The sequence below is a fragment of the Bos javanicus genome, chromosome 2 (assembly GCF_032452875.1).
Source record: "Bos javanicus breed banteng chromosome 2, ARS-OSU_banteng_1.0, whole genome shotgun sequence".
Taxonomy (NCBI): domain Eukaryota; kingdom Metazoa; phylum Chordata; class Mammalia; order Artiodactyla; family Bovidae; genus Bos; species Bos javanicus.
The window spans coordinates 62,949,199-62,974,091 of NC_083869.1; the positions used below are offsets into that span (position 1 = coordinate 62,949,199).

A 24,893-nucleotide genomic window follows, 5' to 3' on the forward strand; every position below is an offset into this window, starting at 1 on the left:
CCCTCCTTTCTGCTTTGACCACAGACAAGATGCTTGGTGCTGCAGGAGTTCCTATGACCAACAGCTAGCACACTAAGGTAGGTGGAGGGGGGTGGCGGGGTCAAGCAGAAAGACCGAAGCAGCCTGGGTCCTTAGTGACCCTCAAGAGGAGAAATGCCCCTGCCGTGGGCTGTGGACTCCCAGGTGAAAAGTAAACTCTTGTCTGCCCCACTGCTGGTGAGGTACCCTGCCCACACCTGCTGAATGAACTTCTACTGGGTCTGAAGCAACGGGTCTTGGGCATACCTGTCTAATATGTGGTAGTTTAAAAGGTATTTTCTCAACTATATCTCATTTGATTCTTATGTCAAACCCCTAAAATAGGTGAAACAGATGCTGTGAGCTCATGTGAAGCTAAGGACATGGCTTAGCATGTGAAGCCATTAGGTCAGAGCACTAAGACGACTAGTGGCAGGGCGGGGGTCTGAGTGCACTGAGCTCATATCACCTTGGACAGCATTGGTACAAAGATGCACCCTGCCAATGGCTGCCAACTGACTTCCATTTCGGGGGGCAGTTATCCTTGGATTATGATCCTGTAAGAGTCAGCACACGATCACAAAATAAAAGTAAGCAAAACTATAATCATTTGTGTCCTGGCTTCAGCTGAAGAATGGGAAGAGCCCTGCTAGTTACAATGGCATCAGACAAGCCACTGAGTAAGGATGGGGAACAGCTTTCTCCTTCCTAAGATTCCTGCAAACCAGGAGATATGCTGTACTGGGGGTCATTGAGGAGGAATTATTATCTGGCCCAAACGGTGAGGAATTTGTCCAGGAAAGTGGCTACACCTCCCCTTCTCCTTCAAGTTGTTACCAAACTGCCCCTGGTTTAAGTTACCCAACTGCCAATTCATTCCAGCTAAACATCATGCCTAACAAAATAAATAGGACAAAGTCTCTATACCAGCAGATGAGCTATAGCAACTCTAGTAAATGATCTAATATTTTAAAATACAGAAAGAGGGAAGGAAGAAGAGGGAAAGAAGAGGGGAGGATTAAAGGAAGGAAGAGGGGGAGAGAAGGAAGGAGAGGAAAGGGAGGGTAGAAAAGAGGGAAAGAGGAAGAGAGGGAAGGGGAGAAGCAGGGAGACAGGAAGGGACAGAAGGAGACAGGGAAGAAGAAAGGAAAATCTTTGAATTGGATGCATCCCATCTTTGGCAGGGGTTCAAATTCCATCTCTCCCAGACCCAGTTTCCTCCTGGTAAATGCAGGTAACAGTGCTCCTTACAAGGTGGTGGGGAGGCCCCGCGTGTCTGTCATCACTCACTGCAAGTGTACTGGCGCCATCTGGAGATCTGGACAAACCCTGGCAGGTTTTGAGGACCTGGAATGACCACCAGTTGGTCTGGATCCACAGGGCTGTACGCTGCCCTACTCCATTCCCTAAAATGGTAATGGTCGTGACCTCTGGGGGTGTGTTGAGGAAGAGCTGCAGGACCCTATGGGGAAGCCCTCTGCTGACTCCCACTGCAAGCCCCCAGCAGTCTTGAAACTCCCCAGCAGTCTGGACAGAGGATGAAGATACTGAGTAAAAGACAGTGCGGGTGGCTTCCTAAGCCCCTTCCTCTCACCACCCCCGGCCCACCTTCCCCCCTCCTTCACTTGAGCTGTGAGTTGTGACTTCATTGAGGAAATCAGATGGAGTCTCCCTAACCCACACATGGACTATCACTCACCCCTTATAGGGGCCATCCTTATCCTCCAAGTTCTGACATCTTCAAAAGCCATTTGGGCTCATGGGAGTACTCTCCCACTTACTTTTAAACTTCATTTTTAAATACTCCTCCCCACCCCCCGCTACTTTTCTCTTGTCTAGGTCAGTATCTCTGTCTCACCAAGCTCTATTAAGGCAGATATGCCTTTGCAAGTCCTGATATTCAAGTAGGTTCCTGATAACTGGTTCTACAACAACTGTTTCAGATACAATGAAAATGGGCAGGTTTCATCTTTGGATCTGGGGCAGAAGCAAATGGTTTCACCCATTCAGTTTAAGTTGCCACATAGAATCCCATAGAACTTTTCCTTGAAATCTATCCATCATAGATATAATCAGGCTCCTGGGATTTGAGGGGACAGGCAGGAGAAAGAGGAAGAAGTTATGGAGAGTCCATTTCTTGGGAGATGGTCCCGTGTAGGGGCTGCAGTATACAACCCTTCAATTCAATCTTGGTTCAGCCATGCCATTTATTATGTGTAGGGTCTTAATCTCTGTTTGCCTCAGTTGCTCACTCAAAAATGTCTGAGCCACCAGGGAGTCTCAAAAATATAGAGTGGGTAGCCGTTCTCTTCTCCAGGGGATCTTCCTGACCCAGGGATCGAACCTGGGTCTCCTGCATTACAGGCAGATTCTTTACCATCTGAGCCATGAGGGAAGCCCCACTAATAGTACTGACTTGACAGAACTGTTGTGAGGATCATGCCTGGTATATAGAAGTCCTCAAATATTAGCTATTATCATCACCTCCCCAAGGAGCCCAAAGTAGTTAAACACAGAATCAGAGAAGAGAGAAGCAAAGCCAGCTAGCTGTAAAAATTTCAACTGACTATAGATAACTCCAGCCTTCCCTGAAGCTCCCTCCAGCCCTAAGGTTGGACCAGGATTCTTGAGGGGGAAGTCCTGCGTTATCTTGAGTGCAGACAGACTCACACCAGATTTTATGAGCATATGCTGTTTATATGAATTTTACTTAAGTATAAAATTGTATATAGATGCTAAATATGATTTTGAGAAGCATACATATTACTACATTATAAAAATCTTCTCAATCGGTTTATCCATTTCTCGAAGGTCATAGTACCTCTTCTTATAATAAAATGATAAATTTTGCTTCCAGAAACACTTGATGCTTGTAAATTTACAAAAAACATTGTAAATGATGCTCCCAATCTGTATTTTTGCTATAAAACTCCACCAACCAGCTCTGTTCTTGCAGGGCCTATTTCAAAGTCTCAATGACTGGCTTTGTGCTGATGCAGAAGGTCATACAGGGCAAAGTTCATGGTGTCAGTTCTCACCAAGAATGATTCCTTGGGGATTCAGGCTAGCTTGGGAAGCCAGCTGGGAGCCAGCTCACACAGACACCTTGTATACCTGGTCCCTGAGGCAGTGAACACAGCACCAGGAAGAGGTCAAACTTCCTTCAACTGGCCCAACACACTCAAGTATCTTATTTGACTACCACTCTCCGATTTATAATCCGAGTTGCCTCTAATCTCATTTTAAAACAACATGTCTACCTGACTATTTTCTCTGAGAAACAGCCAGAAATCCACACTTCTATTTCCTTCTACTGACGTGGGTTGCTTTCTTCACCGAGTTTCTCAACAAGGGAGGATAAACAGACCACAGGGATCCCATGTAAAGGCTCCTCTTTGGGGTGTGTCTGAGCCCCTCTCTGGCAAGGCCGATGGGGAAGGAACTCCCTCTCCCAGGAGGTGGCCAGGCAGCCTCAGGGATCTGCCTTCTCCACAACCTCTCCACAGCTCTCAAGTCTCCAGGGCCTGAGCATCTTCTGCTGGGCTGAGCCACAGCAGCAGGTGTATGGGACCACCACCCAGCTCAGCCTCCTCTCTCAGTACCCCTGTGTTTCACAGGGTGGCCACATCCTCTTGGCCCAACCAGCTTCCACTGGGCATGGCTAAGCACAGATGTGTTCCCTATAGCTGTGACTGTGCTTCTGGAAGAACTCAAATGATGCCTCGAAGTTGCATCCCAAACCATTTTCCTCTAAGCTGTGCTTGCATAATGTTCTATCTGAGGGATTCATGATACCAGTATGATATCTCAGTTGTCCTTATAAATCTGGGCCTCACATTCAGAAAGGCACGCCTTTCAGACTATTGTACATTCACAAGCATTATGTCTCTCTCCTTTCAAGAACTATCTTAACCCTTTCTTCGCTTGAAAGGAACAATCTCGCAAGGCTTTTGTAACTCTTCTTTACACAGCCCTCTGGCTTTTCTCCATGCTGGTGAGCATGTGGGTGCCTGAGACCCGCTGGCCACCCCTTTTTCAGGGAGCATAGCTTCCGCACATTTGGTGTCGCTCAATGGCTCCTGGCCACAGAAAGCCGTTTGTCTCGGCTCACAGACGGCAATTTCTTTTTCCCATCCCTAAACACCATTGTTCCCATACCGTGTGCCAAACTGTTAGGGCTGGAGTAATAGTAAAAAGCCTCGAGGCAAATTACAACCACAACAGCTGTGTTTACTAAGAGCTTTACAAATGAACTCATCCCAGCGTCATGAGAGCGGGCAGGCAGTGGCTCGGAACCTTCCAGAAACACCCCACCCTCAGGATGATCACTGGCTGCCTCAGCCCCCTGCTACCCCAGCCAGTCCCAGCTCTTGGAGGGGACCCTATGCTTCGCACCAGGGATCTTTTTTCACCCACAATACATTGATCTGTATTCTTCTCCCAGCTGCAATGATTTACACTCGGCTGTTTATCCTCTGGGAGGGCTGCCAGTCACCGACAAAATAGGCAACTGGATGCCGATTCTGCAGAGGCAACAAGAAAACAACTGTCCACCCTGAGGGCCCTCGAATGCCTGCCTAACCACCTGCGGAGAGGCCTGAAATTCCACCATTCATCATTCACACCTTTGGACCGTTGGTGAGCGCTCTAAATGCAATACATGTTGCAGTGCACGGCATCAAGAGAACTATCACTCATCCATAACTTTATGTGGATTTGTTTCTTCTAAACAGGTGGCTTCCCAGCTGGCACTAGTGGTAAAGAACCCACCACCCAGTGCAAGAGAAATGAGACTTGGTTTCAGTCCCCAGGTTGGGAAGATCCCCTGGAGGAGGGCATGACAACCCACTCCAGTATTCTTGCCTGGAGAATCCCATAGACAGAGAAGGTGGGCTACAGTCCATGGGGTCACAAAGAGTTGGACATGACTGAAGTGATTTATTACAACAACTCCAAAACTTTGTTTTGTTACCTGTAAAACTGACACATGCTTCACGAGGCTATGTTGAAGTTGCTTTGCAACTTCTCAAATTCCTGAAATTCATATCTGAATTACTGGATTAAAAAGCAAGCATTCTTGAGAGAGACTTCACTGCAACTGGTACCAACTCGGCACTCTTGCATGGATTAATTTAGGCAACTTGCTATTACCACGGAAATGAGACGGCAGGTCCTTGGGCTATGAGCACAGGATACAGCCTAGTAAAACAAGGGCGTACATGCCTTCTGACATGGGGTGGTTCTTAGCCAAGTAGCAGCCATCCACCAATCCACCATGTGTGAAAAAGAAGCCATTAAGGTTTTACTCACCTAGGAAAATTCTGACTCCCTAGTACAACTCGCCTGTTTAAAAGAATGACCTAGAGCAACATACAATTCCCAGGTCTCTTTGGTGGAGGTTCTGATTCAGTGAGGCTGAGCAGGGTCCCTTACATCTGGATGCTTCACAAATTTCCAGGTGGAACTTACGATTGGGCAAGTTTGTTTAACGCTGACCTAGATTCTAAGCACCAACTTAAGCTTCCCTGTGGTTCCTTGAACAGAGGCTGGAAATCATTTTTTTAAAAAGCAAAAAACCCCACAAATCTCTGCTACCCCCAGAGCACTGGGCCAGTTCCCTGCACAGACCTACAATAGAGCCGCTGCTTGAAACTATAGCCCTGAGAAGCTCTATCAGCTGGGTTCAAAGGGGAGGTCTTCACTCCCAGGTGGGAAGGAGTCTAAAGACTTTATTACATTATACATGAGCGTGAGCTGACAGGCTCCACATCCCAGACACAAAGTCGATGACGGCCATGCATTCTTCCCGGGCTCCCCCAGTTGCCAGCCCAGAGGTTGAAACTTCATTTTCAAACCACAAGACAGCTTGGCAGAAACAGCTCTGGCAGTGTATTATCAGGGTTGGGCTCTGACAAGAAGAAAAACTCAAAGTCTCACAGTCAAATTTCAAGAACCAGGGCTTCCTACTAGAGCCGCAGCTGAAAACGGCCTTCATCTTCCTCTCAAAACTTCCCTGATGCCTCAAAACTTGACTGACATCCACACAGGCCACTCAAAGGATGCCGTGGCCCAGATAAAACATGGAATTCATTCTCCCATTCAAAGCTTCTTCTGTCATTTCACCCTTTTGTGAAGAAACACATTCTCTGAGAGCAGGAGATAGAAAGGGGGGCTTCTTTCTGGCCTCCCAGGGGCAAGTCACAGTCTCAAACACCTCTGGGGGCCGAGCAGCTTATGGAGGTTAGAGATGGACCTGGAAGGACTGTCACCCTGGAATATCCCCTAACCCCTACATGGCAGTTGCCACTACTCAGCTCAGCCACCCTATGGTATGTAAAGACAGTCCGGTTTGCCATACCACCTGCATTTTCAAGAGAAACTGGGGATTCTGGCTTTTCAGATGAACTTTCCCAAATGGCAAATGTCCCAATTTAAAAAAGGTTGTGTTGGGAATTCCAGGGCAGTCCAGTGGTTAGGGCTCTGTGCTTCCACCGCAGGGGCCATGGGCCCAATCCCTGGTCAGGGAACTAAAATTAAAATCCAGCAAGCCTTGCGGTGTGGTGGAAAAAAAATACATTGTGCTGGTTAAACAAAAACGTTTGTGGGGTAAGCTATATGGGAGAAGAATCTGAAAAAAAATATGTACATATCTTACATGTATGTATATAAACATACATATATATATTCTCTTTCAGATACTTACATATATATATGTATACATATGTATATATCTGTATATAAAACTGATTCACTTTTCCATACACCTGAAACACAACATTGAAAATCAACTATATATCAATAAAAAAATTAATCAATTAAAAAAACGTCTGTGGGGGATGTTGGTGGGGGCTCTTGCTCCTTGCAGTGCCCTCTTCTGCCTCCCTCCCTCCTGCCCCTTTCCACCCACCTTCTAGACACATCCTCTCTGGCTGCCAGTACCACACAGGCGGCCCGTCCCCCGGCACCAGTGACCCCTCTCCCCAAACCTTGCCAGTGTTCCTGCAGCCAGCAGCAATCGGGGGCGGGGGCTGATGGCTTCCCAGGTGGCCTCATCTCTGGACAGCAATGACGGCTGAGTTATACTTCATATGATCTTCCTTGAAAGCTCAACAAGTTCAAGAGCAGCCTGTTTACCATTCTTTGGTGGATTATCCAGGACCAGTCAGATTCCTCATCTCCTGGCTGCCCCTGTGGAGTTCTCACCCATAGCCTCCATCACGCTCACTGTTTCCCAGCCAAACACGCTAGGTTCTTCAAGCAGTCTTTGTAAAGCAAGGTCCGAGTCTCCGTACATTGTATTCCTTCCAATCAAAAGGTCTAATTTACCTAGATTATAACAGTAACAGTGAAACCTAACAGATACTAAGGAACACCAGGCATTGCTTTTTTTTTTTTTTCAGGCATTGCTTTAAGAGCTTTGTATTTAGTAACTCATGCATTCTTACTCAGAACGCTAAGAGGGGTGCTGTTATTACCACCCATTTTACAGATGAGAGGAGAGAGGCCCAGGGAGCCTAAGGCACTGGCCTGCGACCACACAGCTGGTCAGGGCAGAACCAGGATAGAACCCCATCAGAAGTCCCCACCACACCCTAGAGCACAAAGTGCTCTCAAATGGATGGGAACACCAATCCTTCACCACTGAAGGTCCATTATCCACACTGTTGACTCACATAAGCTGTCAGTGACTCTCTGAAATCTCTTTTACATAAACGAATGCTAAGTCCCAGGAACCCCATCCTTTCCCTAGGCGGTGGGCTTTATGGACTCTGTGCCTGGCCTGGTCCAATTACCACCCTGTTGTCCTATTTCTTATGGCCCATAACATTGTCCTGGAGGTGCTCTTCCCTGCGCCCTTGCTCTTAAAAGAATTAGGAGGAGGCCAAGGAGGAGTTCAGATTATAGAATCGTGGAACTCTGGGGAACCAAACAAAAGAACATCCAGGCCTCCACCTCATTTTACAGATGAGGAAAGTGAGACCTGGAGGGCAAAAGAATTCCAAGGACAAGCAGCCAGCGAGCAGTGCAGTCGAAATTAGAACCTGGGCATCTGCTTCCCACCCAGGGCTTATCCAGCTGCTCCAGACTGTTTTCAGCCCACGTTTCTGGGCTTAAACAGGAGAATGACGAGGAAAATGTGCTCTATGTGCCAGTCGACAAGGAAACCTCAGTGGGTTTAAGATGACAGCCGAGAGCTGGCTGAATCAGGGGGCAGACCGCTACGATGATGAGACTGGGGGGAAAAGGCCGCCCAAGGCTCTCTGAGCTCTGAGTTCAGCATTCAGTCCTGCGCACATTCGCTCCTACACTCCGACGGGCTCATGCCAGATGCCCTGCGGGCTTAGGTACAGTCAGCACGCAGCCCAGGCTAGTGTTTGAAAAGTCCTTAAGTCTTCTGGACTGTAGGCTTTAAAGTCTTAAAAGACTATGATTCATGCCTGATGTTTCTCTTTGCGTTTGGCATCTCTTCCTTGTTCCCCTGTCCCACACCCCTAAGCTTATATTTAAATGTGGGCAAAGGCTCTGCAGAATGACTGCCCTTTTCATGGGCCAGGCACTGAGCCAGACAGGACAGCATGCACAGGTGACCAAGGCTTGGCCAGCAATCACCCAGGAGGAGCATGTCCACTCGGGGACATGGAAGTCATCCCTGAGGGGAAGAGATGTACTCCCTGCCTCTGGCAAGGGTGGTCTCACAGAGACCGTGATGGGGTCTTTTCTGATTGCCCATTCAAGGGGGATAAACCGGGAGAGATACAGGGATGCTTCCAAAGGCTCTTCTGATGGAAACCAAAACCAGGGCCTGTGATCACAATGCCTACATTTTCTGGAAAAACTTTAGTAAGACTGATTTTAATTTCATTATTTCAAAATATATAGGCCAATTTGACTTAAGGTAGGCTTAAATATGGGACTTCCTATGTGGCCCAGTGGTAAAGAACCCACCTGCCAATGCAGGAGACACAGGTACAAGCCCTGGGTTGGGAAGATCCCCTAGAGTAGGAAATGGCAACCCACACCAGTATTCTTGCCTTGGAAATCCTGTGGACAGAGGAGCCTGGAGGGCTAAAGTTTGTGGGGATGCAAAAGAGTTGGACATGACTTAGCGACTAAACAACAACAGATTTGAATGTATCTGGTTTATCTCCATCTCATCTGGGAAGAAAAGTCTGGCCAAGTATTTTAAAGAACAAGATGACAAGGTTTAACCTGCTTACAAAAACATGTTCCTTTCAAGGATTTCAATACATCCTTTAATGACAAAGGTCTTTGGTGATTCATTAAAACAACATACTGCTGCTGCTGCTGCTAAGTCGCTTCAGTTGTGTCCAACTGTGTGCGACCCCATGACGGCGGCCCATCAGGCTCCGCCGTCCCTGGGATTCTCCAGGCAAGAACACTGGAGTGGGTTGCCATTTCCTTCTCCAATGCATGAAAGTGAAAAGGGAAAGTGAAGTCGCTCAGTCGTGTCTGACTCTTAGCGACCCCGTGGACTGGAGCCCACCAGGCTCCTCCGTCCATGGGATTTTCTAGGCAAGAGTACTGGAGTGGGATGCCATTGCCTTCTCTGAAACAACATACTAAGAGCAGTTAAATCTTCTTATGAAATAAAATGGCAGTTCTCCAAACAACTATTTCCAATTTTGCATTAATTTAAATTAAGTCCAAATCAACGAAATTAGTGAGCTAGATGATGACACAGTTTCTAGAATGAGATTTTATCAGACTCAGAAGAGAGACTTTCAAGATTTATTTCTGGTTGTTTAAAGCAGCTGTACTCTTTCTCCCAGAGAAATCTGACTGGACATCCAAATCTATGCCACAGACAAACCGGGGCTGCTATAGTAAGTGGGCCCGGAGGAGCTGGTCTCCGGGGCTCTGAAGGACACAGGTGAATAATCACTGATCTCATCCAGGGCTCAGCAAACTTTCTCTATAAACGGACAGGCAGCAAATATTTTAGACTTTGTGTGAGCATGTATGCTCTCTGTCATATATCCCTTTGCTTTTACTTATTATTCATTGTATTTTTTACAACTTTAAAAATGTAAAAACCATTTCTAGCTTCAGGCCAAAGGCCCACAGGTCCTGTTAACTTTAATTTTTAACAGCCTTATTGAGGTATGATTGGTGTATAATAAACTGCATTTTTTGTTTGTTTGTTTTTTTAAACTTGTACCCATGGCCAGGTGTGTTTTTTAAAAGCAATATAACAGTTTCTGGCAACACTGTAACAATGAACATTTTCTTTCCCAGATGCTTGGCGTCTGAGGCATCTTGTACAGATGTATTCAAAAAGACTGCTCCTTCCACACGGTCATCTGTTCAAATGTTTGCCCCTCCTCCAAGGAAAAAAAGTGGCACGTATTTAAAGTGTGCAACTTGTAAGTGCTGACATATGGATATAACTCGGACCCATCACCACCATCAAGACAGCAGACATGCCCACCTCTCTCACCCCTCCTCCTGGCAACCAGCCATCTGCCTTCTGTCCCCATGTATCAGTTTGCGTTTTCTAGAGTTTTATATCGGAGAAGGCAATGGCACCCCACTCCAGTACTCTTGCCTGGAAAATCCCATGGACAGAGGAGCCTGGTAGGCTGCAGTCCATGGGGTCACTAAGAGTCGGACAGGACTGAGTAACTTCACTTTCACTTTTCACTTTCCTGCATTGGAGAAGGAAATGGCAACCCACTCCAGTGTTCTTGCCTGGAGAATCCCAGGGACAGGGGAGCCTGGTGGGCTGCCGTCTATGGGGTCGCACAGAGTAGGACATGACTGAAGCGACTTAGCAGCAGCAGCAGCAGCAGAGTTTTATATTCAAAGACTCATATAGTATAGACTCTTTCTCATGTTTGATTCTCCCACTCAGTGTCATTATTTTAAGGTCTGCCATGTTGCTGTGTTTATCAATAATTCAATCTTCTTCATTCATGTTGTTTAGTCGCTCAGTCACGTGCGACTCTTTGCAACCCCACGGACTGTAGCCCACCAGGCTCCTCTATCCATGGGATTTCCCAGGCAAGAATACTGGAGTGGGTTGCCATTTCCTCCTTCAGGGGATCTTCCCAACCCAGGGATTGAACCCATATCTCACTGCATTGGCAGGCAGATTCTTTACCACTGAGCCACCAGGGGAGAGGGCAGGAAAAGGAAGCTGAAAGTGCTACTCAAAAAATCCCACAGATAGTCCAGCCTCTTCCCAGGCTCTCTCACTGCTAATTTCACCAGAGCTTTTGATAAACAAAAAAAAATTTTTTTTTTTGACTGTGCAGTGCAGCATGAGGGATCTTAGGTCCCTGACCAAGGATTGAACCCACATCCCCTACAGTGGAATCACAGAGTCTTAACCATTGGACCACCATAGAAGTCCCTTGAAAACCTCTTGACACCTCTCGATGGTCTGAGGAACTTGCACAACTACCTGCATTCCTTTCCCCTTAAATCCCTCCTTCCGGTGTCCCTCAGGCCAGAGACACTTGGAATCTCCCAAGTCATACATACCCTAAATTGCACAGATAAATCAACGTGAAAAGAAATCAAAAGGAGATTGATTCATTCATCCAGTAGGTACTGCGTGCCTACGGTGTGCCAGGCACTGTGCTGGGTAGAATAACATCAATAATGATTCCTGTCCCCAGACTGCTTCATTTCTTAGCAATCAAGAAGAGATTGACAGAAATGATAAGTATATGATCACAAAATGATTTACATAAAAAGTAGGGGAGAGGATGCTGTGTTTGAGATGGGGAGAGGATGCTGTGTTTGGGATGGGGAGAGGTGACATTTGGTTGAGAGCACACACATGGGACACGATGGCCCCAGGAGGTGAGGGCTGGGGGAAGCCGGGGCAGGGAGCAGCCCTGCAGAGCCTGAATCCCCATGCAAACTGGATTTCACAGGACACAACGTGCTCCAAGTTTACAATGAAGCCACTGCAGGGACTCCATGCAAGGAGGAACACAGTCCAATTTATATTTTTAAAAAGATCACATGGGCTGCTGCTGTGTGGAGACGGGATTACAAAGGCCAGGAAGTTAGAACAGAGAAGGGAAAGGCTGTGGCACATTTCTGTCGGTAGCTGTAGGGATCTATATCCTGGATGATGAATTACATGTTCAGAAACTGCTTTTGTTCTCCCTCATTTGCACATTCGTTTTGAATGGCTGTTATTACATACAGACATTTAAAGATTATTACAGATTAAAGGCAATATCATCTCATTCTAATGCACTGCCAAGTTTTCCAGGAAATGCCTCAGAGACAGAATTTCAACTTTTAGTTGATTTATCAGAAACTTGAATATGGGGTAAACATTGAATGTGAGAAGCAACCGTGGTAGTGTTACATTTTTATTGAAAAAATGGCAGTTCTGTGGGATATCTGTTTGGAAATTTCATCATTTAATAATTGAAATGTGATAATAAAACTATATTACAAGAAAAAAAAAAATCACCCTACTCCCTGCACCCTGGGTCCTGTGGGTACTGTTCAGTGTCATTTTAGGGGAAGCTTTAAAACCACAGTCTTTTATAAAGAACAGACTCATGGTTGTTAAGGGGGAGCAGGGGTTGGGGAAGGATGGAGTAGAAGGTTGGGGTTAGCAGATGAAAGCTGTTATGTACAGGATGGATAGACAAAAAGGTCCTACTGTAGAGCACAGGGAACTATATTCAATATCCTACCTAAAACATACTGGAAAAGAATATGAAAAAGAATGTGTATTTATATATATATATATATACATATATATATAATTGAATCACTTTGTTGTACAGAAGAAACTAACACTTAACTATACTTAACAAAATCAACTATACTTAAAAAAATAATAATAAAAAGAGCGCAGTCTTTGTCAGCGAGATAAAAAGGAACTTTCCAAATTCGGATGAGACTATCTGACTTTGGTTGCTGCCAGGCAGGCTAGGGCTGGGGCGTCGGGCCCCCGGGTCTGCAGCCAGAAACAATTGAACGTGCTCAAATCAGGCATATTTACTCTGCAGAACTGGCTGTGAGGCTGTTGCTGACTCTGTGTGTGGTAAGCACCCAGGAGCAATGGTTTACCTGTTAATGTTTGTCCAGTGCACCAATATCACCCACTCTTCCTGGTTTCTGAATCCTGCTTGAAGCACGGACTCCCCCTGCTCAAGCCCCTAGTGCAAGTGGCAGCCAGGAGGCATGTTTCCTAGCGGGGGCTGGAACACTGACCGGACTCTGGGTTGGTCCTGTCATGGGCCACGCCCCTTCATCTCCTTGAGCTGGTTTCTGTGCTAGAAAGCAAGCTGGTGAAGGAAGTGACAGCTGATACCTCAGATGGAGTCACCATGCACTCTCTAAATAATGGCTGTGAAAGGCCCAGTTCACATCAGTTCAGTTCAGTCACTCAGTCATGTCCAACTCTTTGCGACCCCATGAATCGCAGCACACCAGGCCTCCCTGTCCATCACCAGCTCCCGGAGTTCACCCAAACTCATGTCCATTGAGCCGGTGATGCCATCCAGCCGTCTCATCCTCTGTTGTCCCCTTCTCCTCTTGCCCCCAATCCTTCCCGGCATCAGGGTCTTTTCCAATGAGTCAACTCTTCGCATGAGGTGGCCAAAGTATTGGAGTTTCAGTTTCAGCATCAGTCCTTCCAATGAACACCCAGGACTGATCTCCTTTAGGATGGACTGGTTGGATCTCCTTGCAGTCCAAGGGACTCTCAAGAGTCTTCTCCAACACCACAGTTGAGAAGTGTAAACCCTGCACTAATACTAGGCCCTCTTTCAGTATAGCGTTGGGGCTTCCCTTGTGGCTCAGCTGGTAAAGAATTCGCCTGCAGTGAGGGAGACCTGGGTCTGACCCCTGGGTTGGGAAGATCCCCCAAAGAAGGGAAAGGCTACCCACTCCAGTATTCTGGCCTGGAGAATTCCATAGACTGTATAGTCCATGGGGTCTCAAAGAGTTGGACACAACCGAGCGACTTTCAGTTTCACTTATTATCATGTTAGTTATTGAATAAGTGGTAGCCTCTGCTGACTGCCTACTATCAAGAGATGTCAGGCCCAGGGCTGGGGACTCCGTCTTTACAGTAACACAGATCTTAGTAAAGTCACACTTCGTTTTCCATGGATTGCTTATCCATCAGCCTTAATTACACAGAACATAACCAAGAATCCTCAAACAGCTAAAAAGATGTGATGAGATCCATGCCAGGACTGTTGGCCAAATGTGTCCTTCAAGACAGACTCAGTTTACAAAGGACATGGTATAGTTCAGAGGTCAACAAACTTTTCTATAAGGGGCCAGATAATAAACAGTTTAGGCTTTGATTGTCACACAGTGTCTATTGCAACTATACCACTCTGCCACTTTAGTGCAAAAGCAGCCATAGGCAATGGGCAGGTGTAGCTATGGCCTTTTTTTTTTTTTTAATAGTTGGTTTATAGTATCTTGTTAGTTTTTGTGTATAGCAAATGATTCAGTTACAACTACATATTTTTTCTTTTTCATATTCTTTTCCATATGGGACTCACAATTTCTTTTTTTTCTAATTTCTTTCTCTTTTTTCTTCGCACATCACCAGGAATGCGGGATCCTAGCTTCCTGAGCAGAGATCAAACCTGTGTCCCCTGTGCTGGAAGGGCAGAGCCCCAACCAGAACGAGCTATGCTCTAGTAAAATTTCATTTACAAAAACAGAATTGGCTCAAGGGCCAGAGTTTGCCAACAGAGTTTAAAAACTGGAATCTGAATATCTGAGAGCAGGTTTGTAAATGCAGTTCCTTAAAAGTCCTACCCTGAACCCCAGCTCCTCCACAACCTCACATTGCCATCAGTTCTCATTATGTTTCCGATCTGACCCCAATAATTATGTTAATAATAGCAAACATTTAGACTTACACTGTGCCAGGCCCTTTTCTAAGCACTTTACATACCTTACCCAAATTAAATCAATGAAGAAACCCTATTGTCGTCATTCCCATGAAAAACGAAGCCAAGTCAAGTTAAGCAACTTACCTTGGGGTGTAGAGGCAGGATTTGAACCCTGCCGTCTGGCTCCACATCAGTGTTCTTGACCACTATGCCCTACTGCCTGGCAGGTACCAACTGTACATGTCAGGATGACAGATGACTAGGCAGGTACTGGGCTTTCTACCTCCTCGGAGAGTCCACTGTTGACCATGGGCTTGCCCCACTCGAAGGGGTCAGGCACCAGAGACTGGCAGGAGCAACACTTTGCCATTGTGCTTACTGGGAAGTAAGACTGGAGGGCTGGTGGAATGAGTAACTAGCATGGGTAAAAAGTAACATGAGAGCTGGCAGCCTGACAGGAGGAGCAGGAAGGCCAAAGTAAAGAGGAAAAAGGAATTATTTATTCACGGACTGGCCAACTACTCAGGGCCAAGCACTCTCCACAACCCCAAACATCCCAAGGCCTTGTGCTTTGATCAACCTCACCTGGGTATCACCGAGGGGCTTGTGTGAAATGCAGGATCTCGGCCCTGCCCCAGAAGGTCTGAATCAGAGTGAGCATCTACTACAAGGTCTCATGTGGTTCCCTTGCACTCAAGGCTGAGAAGCCCTGCCCTACACGGCAGTTGTTACCGCTCCCATTTCCCGGGTCACGCACCTAAGGCTCGAAGAGGTTAATTACTTCCCACACTGGTGAACTGCAGGCTTATGTCTGAACTCCAGCTTGTTGTTTAGGGGCTATGCCTATTTCTTGGAGGGGCTCAAAGCAAGTTCTTCAAGACATTTACTTCAGCAGCAAATGTGTATCAAGAAGTAATACAAATATCATGGTATGTAACATGTTGACCTACCATCAATAGAAAAATTGATGTGGATCAATAGATGCAATTGTGCTCAGGATGAATTGTTAAGAAACATGAAAATGAAAAATTCAGTTAAGCAAGTTTCAATGACTTAATTTCTACAATTTTCAAAATCTCTTACTTTTAAGAAACTACCTTAGTTTTTACTCCCTGATGACTTAAGGTAACAGGAAGCTGAAGGACTCTGAATTCAGAAACACAGGACAGATGTCCCTCTTTCTAGGCACAAGTATTAGCTGATGACAATGACCAGACTGCCCCATAGATAGATGAGGACAATCTAAATCTGTGGGTTCTCGGGCTAAGAAACAGGTTTGTACTTGGGATCAGGCTTTTGCAATCTCATGTGATGCTAAGGGTCTTGAGTAATGATGCTTTCTAAGTGGGCGTCTTTGGGATTCTGGACTCAGGAGAGCCAGGTCCTCTCTCTCCCAGTCACCTCTCCACTATGTATTATAACATCAGGAGAGAACCAAAGGGTAACTCCACCATGAATTAGGGAAGAGCTGAAGAGTTAGCCCACTCCTCCTTTGCCTGTATTTTTAACAACAAGGAACAGAAACAACCCAGAATACTACAAGGGAACACAATGAGATAGAGACATATGATCCAGAAAAAGAAAGCTTCCAGGACTTCCTTCGTGGCCCAGTAGGTAAGAATCTGCCTGCCAATGCTGGGGACACAGGTCCGATCCCTGGCCAAGGAAGATTCCACTTGCCAAGGGGCAATTAAGCCCATGTTCCACAACTACTGAGCCTGCACTCTAAAGTCCGAGAGCCGCAACTACTGGATCATTGCACCTACAGCCTGTGCTCTGCAATGAGAAGCCACTACAGTGAGAAGTCCGTGCACCACAACTAGAGAGCAGCCCCTGTTTGCCGCAACCAGAGAAATGCCCACATACAGCGGCAAAGACCCAGCACAACCAATAAATAAATAAATGAAATTTAAAACTGCACACGCTCAAGCACACACACACACAAAGAAAGCCTCCAGGAACTCTAGCAGCTACTTTCTCTTTCTTTGTCTCCAGGCTGCATGGGTGGTTTCTGCCTGTCTGCCTTCCTACCTGTCCCCAGCCCCCCCACCCTTCACCCCCCACCCCTGCCAAGGCACCCCACGGCTCTCACAGTGGGACCTCTCCCCCACTGTGGTTCTGTCCCTGTCATCCTCTCGACAGCACCCTCTCTCTTTCTAAACTGGTCCTGCTTCCTCCTCACTGGCCTCCTGGAAGGCTTCTGCCTTGGCCTCATCACAACACTGGACACATTCTTTCAATTTCTGTCCCCATGGCTCACTGCCCCTCTAATTTCCAACGTCAAGTGAAGAATCCCATCGATCCAGTGTGGCTTTCTGAGCCAGAGTCAGGGCAGCCCACTACTGAAGAGCCTTGGGGCTGCCTCAGGCCAGAGGACAATTCCCCGGGCCAATCATCCCAGGGTGGAGGGCTGATGGGGTAGCATTCCCTAATCACATGCCTCGGAAGGTGGGGAGTATGTGGAGTAGGAGTAATAGCCTCGCAGCTATCTTCAGAGTTTCAGTGAGTCTAGAATCTCAGGGTGAGCAAGGACCTCCTGAGTCATCGGGTCCAAACTAGTGCCTGCCCACAAGCACTCACTGCAGTCCCCAACCGCCCAGGATTGGCGGCGTCACTCCTTCTCAGCAATGCTGGGTGGGAGGAGAGAAAGGGACAAGGGATGGGAAAAAAATTCACTGACCTTCCTGCTGAAGTCAGTGTTGAACACGACTCTGGAAACATGACTGTAATAACACTGCACTTAAAGGGTGTGTCTGATTTCTATGAACATCCACTAGGCACTACAGGATGGGGAAGATTTGAAAGAGGAAGCTAAGTTCTCATATACTGTGCTGTGTTCAAAAGCCTGAGAGGATGTCCTGAATTTATGTGAAAACTTTAGGGTATTTTTCATCTTTTGGCGCCTTTCGCCTCAAAGAATGTTGGGTAGTTATAATGCATTAAAATGGAAACAATGTCCCAGATTTTTGGCACTCAAATTCTAAAGTAGACACACTGCTACTCCATCTTTTGTAATACTTCCAGCACATGGGAGGTCAGGTAACCTGTGGAGTTTTGGAGGAATTTCCAAATCACACCCCAAATCTCTTGGCCAACATGGGTAGTAGTTTAGGATTCTGATTGGCATCACGGAAATCATCCTTTTAGTGGCAGTATTACTTTGTCCAAGGTGGCTGAAAAGCTTTCAGAACCAATTGACTGTTTTGTTTTTCTAGGGCTAGATGGCTCAGTCATGTTTGACTCTTTGCGACCTCACGGATTGTAGCTCGCCAGGCTCCTCTGTCCATGGGATTCTCTGGGCAAGAATACTGGATACTGGAGGGGGCTGCCAGGCCTTTCTCCAGGGGAATCTTCCCACCCAGAGATTGAACCCGTGTCTCCTGAGTCTCCTGCATTGGCAGTTGAATTTTTTTTTTTTTAACTACTGAGTCACATGGGGTCGCTAAGAGTCGGACACGACTGAGCGATTTCACTTTGACTTTTCACTTTCATGCGTTGGAGAAGGAAATGGCAACCCACTCCAGTATTCTTGCCTGGAGAGTCCCAGGGATGGGGGAGCCTGGTGGGCTGCCGTCTATGGGGTCGCACAGAGTCGGACACGACTGAAGCGACTTAGCAGCAGAAGCAGCAGCTGGGAAGACCCTTGTGAAACTGAAAAAGCTGCCAGAAGCACCTAGGAGGAAGCACTGGGGTCCAAAACCAATGTAGTTTCAAGTCCACGTGGACATACACACGACCTGTTTTTTGAGCAGGTACAGGAGGGGGAAGGGAGTTACTTTTTTTTTTTTTTAAGAGCTCAAGTCTTACTAAAATCAGCTTTGAAAGTCTTAAAACTAATACTACGATCCACTTATTTTACAATGAAGCAGAGAATGACAACATCCAATGTGCACTTTTAAACCCAAGTTCACCTGAATGGCAGCTGAAAAATGCCCGATTCAGAAGGGGCTGATTTTGACACAAAGGAAACAAAGATGTATACATTCAGGGGAGCATCTTAAGTAACCACTTATAACCTCAGCTGATTTTATTTTACTTGAGAGGAGAACACATGGAATAATATATTAGAAAATAAATCTTGTTAACCAGCCCTAGTTTCTCAACCTCGGCACTACTGACATTTTGTGCCAGGTAATTCTTTGCTGTGGGGCTGTTCTGTGCACTCTTGGGTGGTTCAGCAGCATCCCTGACCTCTACCCAGTAGACGCCAGGGGTCCCTACCCTCTGCCAAGACAACCAAAATTGTTCCTAGACATTTCCTGATGTCCCCACCGGAGAACCACTGTACTAAACCAAAGCAGGATTCTAGCTGTTTACAGCAAAGGCAGTTATCTGGAAATAAATTAGCTTCCCTGGAAATAGGCTGATGTGTTGTCCCTTCCACACAGTTAGCACTTAGAACTGAAGAGGGGGTGGTAGTGCTTTCCCTTTTCTGAACACGAGGTCAGATAACCAAGAGCAAGTGAATCTTCTTTGCATACATCACGTGTGCTCCCTCACCGGTCAGACTTCCAGCTTCCTGAGTAAGGGAGACATGGAACCAGGAGACCACAGTCCCTGATCATTCCAGAAAGCGAATAACTTTTATGTTTAGGAAGACACATATTTTCCAAGTCCTGGAGACTGTTCTGTCTTGTACAAACATATCTTCCAAAAAAACTCGCAACATCTACATGCTAAGAAAGACTTTCCTTTGCATACCATGTGGACAGGTCACACCCCCAATCCATTTCTTTTTTTTTATCGTATCTTTTTCAGATGGGACCTGGAAATCACCCAGGAGAACCAAGGGGCCCCCAAGGGCCCAACAATCCAATGTTCTTGGAAAACTTGGCTAAGCCTGTGGCCAAGAATGCTGCTTCAACCAAGATGTCCTCAAGTAAACTGTCTGCCGTCAACCCAGGCAGGTATCTCCCTTCCCTGGTTAGTTGACTACTGACCACACTAGTGACCAAAGCCAAGAGGATGTGAGGGCCAACGCCCTCCCCAGGCAAAGGGAGCTGCCTCCCCTTACGAACCATTTCACAGAAGGCACAGGAAATGAGTCACTTGGCAAAGGGTCTCCCTGTGCAATGCCTTGCTCCAGAAATGCACGCAGCCTCTGAGGGGCCCGGGCTTCCAGGAGCAAGCCTAGGATGGGAGAGGAGCCGACACATGTCACTTTCAACATGCAAAGGATGAGGGGCCCTGTGGGGCAGCCACCATACAGATGAGCAGGTATAGCTTTGATCAGACACCCAAATACCCATCGGCCCAAATCCCTGCATGCTCTTGTTTATTTCTAAGCAGACCCTGTTAAGCTGTGGGCACTTGGCTTGATTACTCCCTGGATCAAAGCTGAATTAAATTACACGGCAAGTTTCTTTTGAGAGCGAGAGGCACGCACACAGGCCGACTCACTTTCCAGAAGCTGTCCACTTTGCCGTACACGAGTGACTGGTTCTGCCTCTTGATTTCGTTGATGTGGTGGATGTCGCTGGAGTTCAAGTGCTGCTCGACCACAAAGCCCAGGAAGCTGTTGTCTGGAGTGTGAGCTGGTGTGGAGAGGACGGGACATGGCAGTTAAAATTCAATCAGCAGGAACAAACACCAACCATTACCAATTTGACTCAAGCTGTCGCGAGCATAATTAAATGTTTTCATGTTACCTCGTTCTTTCTTTACCTGGGAAGGGGTTCAAGGGAGTGGCCTGCTCCCACCCAGCCCCAACTCCACCTTCACAGAGAACTAATTCTCTCCAGGATGGATTAACCCAAGCCCAACCCTGCTTTTCTCAGTGGAAAGTCCATCTGTTTAAAAACCATTCAGCTGCAAACTCCTCCCCATCCTGTCTCCTCAGCACAAAGACACTGGCTCCCGACAGAAATGCCCTCATCCAGGTTATACCAACTAGTGGCTGGAAACCTGGAGGGAGCGGGGCTGAGTCCACGATCCTCAACAAGGTCAGCAGACCCTGCACGCTCTCCTTCAACTCCAGGTGTACTCACTGTCCAGTGAACCAGGCAACATCACCCTCACTCTGCACCGCCTCTAAGAATCATTCACTAATGAAAGATGTAATTCTGAATGGATGGATGGAACGAAGACAGAATAAAAGGTGAAGCTCACCGGGCTGTGAACCACTTCTGAAAAGCCAACCAACCTAAGAAAGCATGTCTAGTCTCCAAGATAGACAACTCTGAAAGAGAAAAGGCATGTTCCTCTGGATCATTCATAATTTGAATTCTACAACTTCTCTATTTTTTTTTTCATTTATTTATTCTTTTCTTTTTTGGGCCACACCACGTGTGGGATAATCTTAGTTCCCCAACCAGGTATCAAACCCTGCATTGGAAGTGCAGAGTCTTAACCACTGGACTGCTAAAGAAGTCCCTAAAACTTCTCTGTTTTAACACCTGACAAAGAGAGAAAGCAAGCCCATACCCTTCACAAACATTTATCTCTCATGTCCATAATTTTAAAAAGGAATTTCACCAGAAGGCAACCATCAGAAAACAGTCTCTCTCGAGGAAACAGAGACCCTTCTCTCCTCTCCAAACATCTGGCCACAGAACCCTGCAGAAGATGACAACCCAGCAGAGGCCCCACCACAGGAAAAGCAACTGCTTGGCTTGACTTTGACCTGAACATAACTAAAAATAACTTAAATGGAGAGAGACTGAATATTTAATAAAATCTACACAGCGACGCTCCCACCCTATTTGGTCACAGGTGGGTGGCTGACAACCCACAACTGGAGGCGGAAGTTGCTTCCCATGTCTTGCTTTGGTTTTCCCAGGAGTTTCCCAGGCAGCAAGAGGGCACAGAAGCCCTTTAAGATGCTCCAGGGACCTGAAGGCCCGGGTCCCCCTCAGGCACCCGCAAGAAGATGAACGAGGGAGCTGGGCAGAGAGCCCTGAGCCGTGGACGTGAAGAAGTTGCATAAATACTTGTGATCACCAGCCTGTCTCCTAGGCTGCTGCTTAATGGGGGTGACAGAACGAGGAGATAATAGGGTTGTGACTGGGGAGTTGTGTGCGGTCTGGCCAATCTGTTATTTCATTTCTGCGTTTTTGAACAAGTGCCCAGAGGCAATGGCAATGGCTGCAGTTGGCTGGAAAGTAAATTACTGAATAAATTCTACTGCCAACAAGAGGCAATGGTCGCTTTTTTATTTCTCCCCCTTTTGGAAGAGCTGGCGAGGAGGGGGTTTGATGGGGTTTAGGGGAGGGGCAGAAAGCCTGTGTGCATTTGAAATGTTGATAAGGCAGTTTAAAAAAAAAATCTCTTTCTAAAACTTTTGATTCTTAGTAGAAATTCTGAAATAGAATCTGATGCTTTAAACTTTGAAATTGTGGTTTTGTCTTCAGAAAATTTATGTGGTGACTAAGCTCCATGCTTTAGATATTTGTTTCTGCAGTTCCATTATCTAATTTCTAGGTGGGCCTGTTTTAAAAAATGAAATAATCTAGCATCTAAAACACTTAACAGGTTAGAAAAATAGATCAGGTACTAAGGTGCTTTCAAAAAGAAAATGATCATCAAGACCCAAGAAGAAAAAAAAAAATTGTTTGTTTATATTTCTGTGTCAAAGATTCCCCATAGCTTAAACAATAAGAGGGAGGGGAAGTAAACAACCTACTCAAAAAAACTTGTGGGGAATGGTGGGCCTTTACTATTTTATGACTGGCCATTTGGAATTAACTAACTTGGACACTGTATGAAGAAATAATTACACACACAAGTTCTCCTCTGAAGTTTTCATCCACACACCTTACTTCAACTCTTCTCTTGTCCCCACTATAAACTTGGGGACTGACAATCTGCAGGATCCATTTAAGCAGCTCAGGTGAGACTTAAGGAGAAATAGGGTAGCACTTACAAACACACTGCCACACTTCACGAGCGCCAGGCAGATTGGCCATGTCTCTTTCCAGGCCACAGTGGACCTGTCCCGGGACACTGAGAGTCTGCAACATGAGCAGATGCTCGCCTGAGATTTGCCTGGCAGGGGACTTGGAAGTAACCACAGAGCAGGTATGCCTGGCCTCCAAGGAGCTGGGTGTCTGCCTGGTGACAAGCCCTTCAAGAGACTCCATCTGACACAAGCCTCCTTCCTGAAGCCGAGTATAGTAAACCACAAGCCACAAGAGCAGGCTGATGGATCTGCAAGGACCTTTCTGTGGAGATCTACCCTCAGGCCAAGCTTTGTTTTTTTGCTTTGCTTTCAGAAGGGAACACAAACTTCAGCTGTGTTGGGAGGGGTTCAAAGGGAGGGTATTTACATTTCAAGGTAAATCAAAGAAATCCCATCATAAATGAGACACAGGAAATCCTGTACTTTTGGAAATCACTCCATCCTAGGAGGTAAACAAATGAGATTTAAAAAAAATAGCTGACAATCTGAGCGCTTTATAGTGATCATTTCATTATATCTTCACAAAAACCTTATAACTTATTTGTACAGATGAGAAAACAGAGAGAGAGTCACTTAAACTATCCAAGTTGACATGCCAGGAAATGGCAACATTGGGATTCAGAGTCAGACCAGCTGTTTCCAGAATCCAGCCTCCTTAAAGCACTTTAATACACCGCTTCAGACACCAAGTATCTTATTTTCCAGACTCTGTGAACCGTAATGGTATACATGCTTTATAGGAAAATAATCTTATAAGGCAGACCAGGATATACATGAAAGAACAATAAAGTATAAATATATATATGGAGTCTTCAGAATTGATGCTTTCTAATTGTGGTGCTGGAGAAGACTCTTGACAGTCCCTTGGACAGCAAGGAGATCAAACTAGTCCATCCTAAAGGAAATCAGTCCTGAATATTCATTGGAAGGACTGATGCTGAAGCTGAAGCTCCAATACTTTGGCCACCTGACGCAAAGAGCTGACTCCTTAGAAAAGACCCTGATGATGGGAAAGATTGAGGGCAGGAGGAGAAGGGAGTGACAGAGGATGAGATGGTTGGATGGCATCACTGACTCCATGGACATGAGCTTGAGCAAATTCTAGGAGAAAGCAAAGGACAGGGAAGCCTGGTGTGCTGCAGTCCATGAGGTTATAAAGAGTCAGACATGATGCAGCAACTGAACAACAACAATATGGAGTCTTTCCTCAGTTTCTTGAGCAACTTACGTTATATGTATATGGAACCGAGCTGATTTTTTCTATGCAGCAACTGGATGGGACATTGTTTCTGAGCTGACTCCCGCAATGATTTTTTTAAAGAATTACTGTTAGTTTGAAAAGTGAAAGTGTCAGTTGCTCAGTCATATCCAACTCTTTGTGACCCCATGGACTGTAGCCCACGAGGTTCCTCTGTCCATGGGATTCTCCAGGTAAGAATAGTGGAGTGGGTTGCCATTCCCTTCTCCAGGGGATGTTCCTGACTTGACACACATTTTAGAGGACTCTTTCTGCGAACCAATTTTATGTGCTAGGTATTGAGGAATCAAAACATAAAGATGAGTTTCTGCCCTCATGAGGCTTACCAACTACTTAATAAAAGAGGGATAGATACACCATATTCACCAGGCAGTTATAAAGACCTCTTTGGAAATGTAATTCACAATTTTTATCAAGTCAAACTAAGCCTTCTTTCAATGGCATAAATTCTCCCAGGTCTGATTTTTCAAACAGTCAGTTCTAAACATCTCTAAGAAGTACAAAATTCATTCTAACAGATGTCTGCCAGCCTCCAACTGCAGCTGGCCCTGCAGCTTTGGGGACCCCCACGCCACCTGGTCACCAAGGGCAGAAATTGCAGGGCCAGCTGGCCTCCCCCTGCAGCCCCACAGCCAGTCAGTCACCAAGTCCAGGGGATGTCAGCTTCTGAAAACCCATCATCTCCTTGTCTCCTCTTCACCTACTTAGTTATGACCTCATCAAGTCCTGTCAAAACTTCGATAAGTTTTTCTTTTCTTTAAATAGAAACATAGTCTCAGTGTATGACTTTTCTCAGACAAGAGAGAATGATAGAAGGAAAGAAAGATGTCACCCATCAATTTTACCACCTAGAAATAACTACTAT

General features: G+C 46.2%; 1 protein-coding gene across 7 annotated transcripts in view; it reads right to left on the reverse strand.

The window, feature by feature from the left end:
• The window catches only part of MGAT5 (alpha-1,6-mannosylglycoprotein 6-beta-N-acetylglucosaminyltransferase), a 398,273-nt gene that overhangs the window by 94,107 nt on the left and 279,273 nt on the right, over positions 1 to 24,893 (reverse strand). For all 7 annotated transcript variants that reach the window (XM_061439540.1, XM_061439539.1, XM_061439514.1 and 4 more), the window contains one exon: positions 20,274 to 20,407. In XM_061439540.1, coding sequence (XP_061295524.1) covers positions 20,274 to 20,407 — 134 coding nt within the window. The remainder of the gene's footprint in view (positions 1 to 20,273; positions 20,408 to 24,893) is intronic.